This window comes from Salmo salar, chromosome ssa01 (assembly GCF_905237065.1).
Source record: "Salmo salar chromosome ssa01, Ssal_v3.1, whole genome shotgun sequence".
Taxonomy (NCBI): domain Eukaryota; kingdom Metazoa; phylum Chordata; class Actinopteri; order Salmoniformes; family Salmonidae; genus Salmo; species Salmo salar.
In genome coordinates, this window is record NC_059442.1 from 77,462,682 (window position 1) to 77,470,994 (window position 8,313).

At 43.5% G+C, this 8,313-nt stretch overlaps 1 protein-coding gene across 2 annotated transcripts in view; it reads right to left on the reverse strand.

Annotated features, from left to right (window-relative positions):
• LOC106612942 (phosphatidylinositol 4-kinase type 2-alpha) overlaps positions 1–7,395 on the reverse strand; it is a 23,912-nt gene extending 16,517 nt beyond the window's left edge. Inside the window, exons 1-3 of one of the 2 annotated variants that reach the window (XM_014214666.2) lie at positions 6,932–7,395; positions 791–988; positions 196–327 (exon numbers count right to left, since the gene is read on the reverse strand). In XM_014214666.2, the coding sequence (XP_014070141.1) occupies positions 196–327; positions 791–988; positions 6,932–7,255 (654 nt within the window). In that variant the 5' untranslated portion in view covers positions 7,256–7,395. Of the gene's footprint in view, positions 1–195; positions 328–790; positions 992–6,931 lie in introns of both variants that reach the window. The other variant, XM_014214655.2, reaches the window with a different exon arrangement.
• Between the last annotated feature and the right edge of the window lie 918 nt (positions 7,396–8,313).

Genomic DNA, 8,313 nt, shown 5'->3' on the forward strand with positions numbered 1-8,313 from the left:
GGCAGAGACAGAAATCACCCTATCAACAGGGTCGTGTTCATTAAAGCACACCGTAGCAAAACATTTCTAAACGTTGTACAATGGAAAACTAAGTTCAGGTAGTACTTTACTGTTTCGGACTGCTTTCTCCAGTTTCATGCCTAATGAACAGGACCCAGTTGTAGGTTCTGAACCCTAGGCAGAAGTCGTACCTACCTTAGGAGGGAGGCCTATTCTGTGGAAGCGCTGTCCCACTTTGGGAACTTTCTCCAGAGCTAGCCTCTTTCCCCGAGACTTGACTCTGTCTATAGCATTGTAGTTAAACGTATCACTGGCCAGGTACACCACCTAGAAAAGAGAGAGAGAAAGAGATGCTGGTGAGAGGGAGGTGGTAAAGATAAAAGTCAGAGAGATCAATCAATTATCAGTACATACCCTTGTGTGCGTGTGTGTGTGTGTGTGTGTCTCTGCTAGAACTGGGGGATATGGACAAAAATCCATATCACAATAAATTGCCTGAATTATCAAGATAACGATACATTGAACGATACTTATGAAGTTAATAAGCACCAGTTACTTGTGTATATTACCCTTAGAACTACTCCTACTACTGTAATGGTATTATTGTCCTGTTAGCAATAACCCATATGAGCAAACTTAGGCCTACTTCATTTCAAACTTTACATTCCTCTAGTCAAGGCTACTTGACTACGTTATTATTGATAAATCGTTGGTTTGTTGGGTGTGGATAATTGTCGGTTTATCATCCCAGCTCTAATGTCTGCCTGTAACCCTTCTTACCCCTTCTTACCTTGGTCCGGGGCACGACATTGAGCTCTAGTTTCTGGTCCACCAGACTGGCCCCGGCCTCAGACAGATAGCCCTGGTTCAGGACCAGACAGTCCCGTCCGAAGCAACAGGGACAACACAGCTTCTGGAGCCACTTGGTCCACTTTGGGTTCAGCTGACCGTACGGCTCCTCAGTCTTCGGCTTGAACACACCAATGACCTTCTACACACAGACAGATTATTATTATTGGTACTTGTTACACACAATTAATATTCTTTATTTGTAGCGTGAGAGAGTAAAACGCATCTAACATTATCCTATAGCTATGAAAAATGAGATTTTTTTTGCACAATAAAATACAAATCTCATCTGAAACCACACTGCAGTTTTGCAGCAGTACAAAGTTGGACAGAACACAGTGGCTCACTCTCACTCATCTACTATTTTTAGATTAACCCAAATCTTCACGACACTAATGTTGGTTCAGGCACACTGTTACTGTGTACAAAGACTGCTCAGGAGGATCATATGATAAACAAAGCATTTGCTTGATAGAAACTTAGGTATCAAAATACTGCCTGTGCTTCACTGATTACCTGAGGCCTGCTGATGACACAGTACCAACCAGACACTGATCTAAGATTTATTTTTCATTTTCCCTCTAAACGGTTAAGTTTACGGTGAAGGAATGAAAATCTGACCCTTGATCTGTGCCTACAGGCAACGTCTACCCTGTCCTTCTTCTAACCATGACTCAGCCCCATCAGTCCTTAATACATCAAATGTGAGTGGTGGTGTCAGAGGAAGTGACATCACACAACATCTGCCATCAGAGGGTGATTCATGGTACAACAGAACCTGCAGGCTGGGGCTAACGAGCTGGAATGGGAATTGTTTTGCAACTCATTAAAGTCAATCAGATTAACTTAAGTTTCCTCACATGATTGACTGTGGAAGGAGAAGCACAGGAGGCTAAGTACAGAGACTGTGGCTAGCTTTCTATTCTATGGGAACGTTCCAGGTAGTCTTAAATGCAGTCTCGCTGGCTGTGTCAGTTGATCAGATCTCACAACACCTGGATAAGTGTTAAGGCATTGTGGATCCAGAGATGCTAAACTATTAGATGAAGAGTAAATTCCCTCTTGGGCCGAGGGTGACACTGATTTGTGTAGCAGCAGGCAGAGCTACCTCAACACGAAATAGTGTCAGTCTGTCTCGCCTCCACTTCATATGGGTGATTCCTCATGAACAAGATTTAATCCATAGAATGGTCCTTTGGAGGAAGGATTGTTGACATATATTTGACATTTGTATCTTAAAGCATAACTGAGAAATAAATAATTGAAGTTGGAATATTTGACATTTTGGCAGAATGGGAAATCAGTCACAAAAACACAGTTAAGTCACCTGCTACAGTCCTCCCTCCCACGTTCTCCCCTCCCACGGTCCTCCCCTCCCACGGTCCTCCCCTCCCACAAGCATATTGTTATGTTCCGCTCATGTTTTTTTCTATTTCTGTTGTCTGGTGGTCAAAGCAAGACTGAAAACAGTCTGGACAAACCCTCCCTCTCACTCTTTCCAGTTAATGTCACTTCTCCCAGCTCATACTGGCACCTACCCTCTTTCCATTTACTATACTGAACAAAAATATAAATGCAACAATTTCAAAGTTTTACTGAATTACAGTTCATAAGTAAATCAGTCTAGGCAAATTGATTCCTTGTACATATATTTGTATGGTTTGTTAAACTTGGGAATCAATGTCTATTGTTTGGCATACATTTTAAAGTAACAAATCTGAGTTAAAGCACAAATCCGTTACCGTGGAATTGCCCATGACCATTTAAGTTATCATTCAACAGAGGGTGGACTGGCGGTCATCTTTGTGGTAGTAATCAGAAGTAAATATGTTTAATAAAAAAAAAAAATGAAATGTCAGTGGTGTACTAGCTAAATGTCAGTCTTCTGAAGGGGTAGGTCCATTCTATGAAATCTATATTTCTATGATTGAATACAGGGTGGGTGTCATTTCAATAGCATGCTGTGTCTCAACCGATGGCGGGCACAACACAAACACCTCAGATGATGTGAAATAGGGTCTGAGCTACAACATATGCGAATATGGAAGAAACTTTACGCGTTTTTAGATCATTGAAGGTTTAAAAATGACATTATGATTTGAAACTTTTTTTCAAGAAATAACATTATTGACAACACTGTTTGTAATGATATAAAACTTGACCATTTATCTTTTCCAGTGATGAAGAAATGTACACTACATGGCCAAAGGTATGTGGACACCTGCTCGTCGAACATCTCATCCCAAAATCATGGGCATTAATATGGAGTTGGTCTCCCCTTTGCTGCGATAACAGCCTCCACTCTTCTGGAAAGGCTTTCCACTGGATGTTGGAACATTGCTGCAGGGACTTGCATCCATTCAGCCACAAGAGCTTCAGTGAGGTTGGGCACTGTTGTTGGGCAATTAGCCCTGGCTCGCAGTCGGCGTTCCAATTCATCCCAAAGGTGTTCGATGGGGTTGAGGTCAAGGCTCTGTGCAGGCCAGTCAATTTCTTCCACAACAATATCGACAAATAATTTCTCTGTGGACCTCTCTTTGTGCACGGGGGCATTGTCATGCTGAAACAGGAAAGGGCCTTCCCCAAACTGTTGCCACAAAGTTGGAAGCACGGAATTGTCTAGAATGTCAATTTATGCTGTAGCGTTAATATTTCCCTTAACAGAATTTACATGAAAAACAGCCCCAGACCATTATTCCTCCTCCACCAAACTTTACAGTTGGCACTATGCAGTCGGGCAGGTAGCATTCTCCTGGCATCCGCCAAAGCCAGATTCATCCGTCGGACTGCCAGATGGTGAAGCGTGATTCATCACTCCAGAGAACACGTTTCCACTGCTGCAGAGTACAATGGCGATGAGCTTTACACATTTGATGAACTAACTTGTTGGAAAGGTTGCATCCTTTGACGGTGCCACGTTGAAAGTCACTGAGCTCTTCAGTAAGGCCATTCTACTGCCAATGCTTGTCTATGGAGATTGCATGGCTGTGTGTTAAATTTTATACACCCGTCAGCAACGGGTGTGACTGAAATAGCCAAATCCACTAATTTGAAGGGGTGTCCACATACCTTTGGCCATGTAGCGTACGTCTCATGGTATGGTGGGGTATGGAAAATGGGTCAACTTTAATATTTTGGCATTCAGGCACAAACAGTAACTTTCTAGCCACTTCTTCCATGGGCAAACATGTATGGAAAGTTCTGTCTAAATCAAAAGAGATGCTGTCAAAAAGTCATTGAATCCCAATGGATTTATCCAGAGGAAACATTATGTTAAAGGGCGCCTGGATAAAAGGCCAACATGTCACAAATATTCAAAATTAAATAAATTATTTCTCAATTATACTGTAAAATACAAATGTCAATAATCCTTCCTCGGATTACATTTTGTGAAAATCCCCCCCCCAAAAAAATCATGGTAATGTTTTGTCCCATGACTGCAGTAAAGACGCCCTGGAACGCAGCCTATGTAACCTTGGCTGAGACAGTGCCTGGTAATAAGGTTATATCTGTTGCCTTTAATAGTTCACTGGTCCATAGGAGAGTAACAGAACTGTGTTAATTGAGCATGTGGAATTGAGAGAAAGGAGAGAGAGAGAGGCTAGGGAATGGAAATTAAGTGGCCATCTTCAGAGAGTGTGAGGATGTTTATTACTAGGCATACCTCTGGAGAGAAAATGGAGGCTTCTACCTTCAGCCATTCAGATTGCTAATACATGACCTCTCCTGAGTTACGACATCTTCACACAGATAGTAGCCTACATGGTACACAAAACACACAGAGTAAGCTAAATTGATTTTCTATGGGTTCAAAAAAAGACTGACAGGTCTAGGGTCGAGCTTACTTACATGTGAACAATGCATAGAATGTCTGTACAATTCTCTCCCAGGCTGCCTCATTTAAAAAGGAACTAACGAACTGTATGACAAGATGTCTCAACCTTTTCTATACAGGAATGGCAGCAAATTACAATTAGCTTAGGCCTGAGAACTGATAGTGACAGCTAATGTCTGAGAGATTGGGCCTGTGTGCACTTTGCACCACACTTGTGTTAAAAGTCGCCCAAAGGCACGTCTAGGATCTTACAATGTCTCTATCCTTAGACCAGTGTCTGGGGGCAACTTCTTTCTATTCTATGCGTTATGCAGGGCTGGCAGCCCACAGATGTTTTTCCTAGCCTGACTGCCAATGACCCTGGGCTTTGAGATGCCGCCAGGTCACACCCCCAGCCTAGCATGAAACAATTTCAAAGATTTTACAGTTCCAGTTCATATGAAGAAATCAGTCAATTGAAATAAATTCATTAGGCCCTAATCTATGGATTTCACATGACTGGGAATACAGATATGCGTTGGTTGGTCACAGATACCTTAAAAAAAAGATAGGAGTGTGGATTACAAAACCAGTCAGTATCTGGTGTGACCACCATTTGCCTCATGCAGCGCGACACATCTCCTTCACGTAGAGTTGATCAGGCTGTTGATTGTGGCCTGTGGAATGTTGTCCCACTCCTTTTCAATGGCTGTGTGAAGTTGCTGGATATTGGCGGGAAATGGAACACACTGGAGTACACGTTGATCCAGAGCATCCCAAACATGCTCAACGGGTAACATGTCTAGTGAGTATGCAGGCCATAAAAGAACTGGTACTTCTTCAGCTTCCAGCAATTGTGTACAGATCCTTGCGACATGGGGCTCTGCATTATCATGCTGAAACATGAGGTGATGAATGGCACGACAATGGACCTCAGAATCTCATCACGGTATCTCTGTGCAATCAAATTACCATCGATAAAATGCAATTGTGCTCGTTGTCTGTAGCTTATTCCTGCTCATATCATAACCCCACCACCACGGGGCACACTGTTCACAACGTTGACATCAGGAAACCACTCGCCCACACAACGTCATACTTGTCTGCCATCTGCCCAGTACAGTTGAAACCAGGATTTATCTGTGAAGATCACAGTTCTCAAGCTCGCCAGTGGCCATCGAAAGTGAGCATTTGCCCACTTTAGTCAGTTACGATGTTGAACTGCAGTCAGGTCAAGACCCTGGTGAGGACGATGAGCACACGGATGATCTTCCCCGAGACTGTTTCTGACAATTTGTGCAGTTTGTGCAGAAACTCTGATTGTGCAAAGCCACAGTTCCATCAGCTGTCCGGGTGGCTGGTCTCAGACGATCCCACAGGTAAAGATGCCAGATGTGGAGGTCCTGGGATGGCGTGGTTACACGTGGTCTGTGTTTGTGAGGCCAGATGGACGTACTGCCAAATTTTCTAAAACGACACATTGGAGGCGGCTTATGGTAGAGAAATTTACATTAAATTCTGGCAACAGCTCTGGTGGACATAACTGCAGTCAGCATGCCAATTGCACACTCCCTCAAAACTTGAGACATCTGTGGCATTGAGTTGTGTGACAAAACTGCAGTTTAGAGTGGCCTTTTATTGTCCCCAGCAAAGTGCACCGGTGTAATGATCATGCTGTTGAATCAGCTTCTTGATATGCCACACCTGTCAGGTGGATGGATTATCTTGGCAAAGGAGAAATGCTCACTAACAGGGATGTAAACATATTTGTGCACAACATTTGAGAAAATGGTACATTTCTGTGATCTTTTTCAGCTCATGAAACATGGGAACACTCTACATCGCGTATATATATATATATTCAGTATATATATACACACCAATCTACTATACGGCAAGGTCTACCATGGCTAGAAACAAGCCACCATGTGTAAAATGCTCACCTCAACCCAAAAATCAACACTGCAGATACATGCTGGAACTCAATACAGAACATGATGACATCACTGCACAGTCAGGGCTAGAATCAGCAACAGCAGGTTGCCAGAGCAGACAGACAGTAAGCAAAATCATGTGATGTTGTTGCTGCATGAAACTGAATTATATGATTTACTTGAAAACAAAGGACATTTTCAAACATGAGAGACGGCATCCTCTCCCTATTCGTCTCCCTCCCTGTTTATCTGTCTGTATTTTTTTACATCTCTCGCTCTCCCTCTGCCCCTCTAGAAAGAAAGACCATAGTAGCTAGAAGCTTGTCTGTCTCACCCCTTGAGAGTCTTTGACGAAGTAGCTACCACTGGACCCTTGGCAGATCCTCTCTGGAAATATTTCTTCTTCTATGGCTTGTTCTGCTTTTCTCACGATCTCCCTAAACTCCGGGTCCTCCGGAAACTCATTCCTGTGTGGATCCCGCGGAGAATTCCCTCTGTCCCGGTCCAGAAGCGGCTGTCTCTCACGGCTGCGTCCCGGGCTCCCAGCCGACACTCGCACAACAGAACCCGGCGTTCTCGGACTGTTGGCTTCGCTCTGGCAGTAGTTGTAATCTATGGAGTCCTGGAGAGGGGAGACGAGGGGGCTCGTTTCGTCCATCCCAAAGTGGGACGTGGGGTATTACAAGCGTCGGCGAATGGACAGATAAGAGCCAGGATGAGGGACTCAGACGAGTTGTTTCTACGCTGTTGTCTCAACGCTGCTGATTCTGGCCTACGGCAAGCTTTCAAACAAAACAGTGTCGTCTTCCGCGTAAAGACACACCCACTTGGCATAGAGACTCGCGATTGGCGCTTTCCCTGCCCAACCTCCTAGATGTCTAATGCTGCGTTTATAACCAAGTGAGAAGGTGGCAATTACCAGTTGTGAAGGCTTAAATACCAGTAGGATGCATTCACTTGTTTTCAACTCGTTGTGAAACGCTGCGTCAACCATAAACTACAAGTGCAGCTTTCATGCTTGTAAACAAAGCGTTCAAAAACCATAATATATTTTTATAAATAATGTTTTGTAGTTGCATTTAACTGCCGAAAATGCTGTTACCGAGGTAATTTCCTTAGTAGTTGACCTCAGAGGTCAGCATGTGTGAGAAGTCAGAGCTCAGGCTTGACCCCTCCACTAGTAATTGCCAGTTGGAGGAGAGTTCAAATAGATTTATCCCAGTTGTATGTGGTTATGAACCAACTATGTTGAAGTGTGGTTGGGAGGGGGGGATTCTGGTAATACTGGACTTTTACAGCCTGTGAAAACTGATCAGAGTTGTGGTAAAAATACTATCTTGCTGTTGGTTTGAGTTAAGGCTATTGTGGTGGAGTGTCCATTCAAACACAGATGGTGGTTAGCAAGAGAAAACGTGTCTTGTAACAAAACACTTGCAAACTGAAACAGTGAGGTCTGGCACACTGATTAGTGACAGGTGGGGGTATTTAAAGTTGGTGAAGGAGCTTGAGTTCCACCTCTGCTGGAGGGGGATTGGACAGGCGATGGTGGTTGGTGATAGGGTGAGGGGACTGATGTTTGAGCCATGTGGTTCGGTCCTCCTCAAATCAATTCTAAAAGCTTTAAAAACATACAAATCATTAAAATCCAGACAGAAAATATTTACACAAGAAGCAACCTATTATCACATAGTAAAACTCTCATTTCATGATGTTATT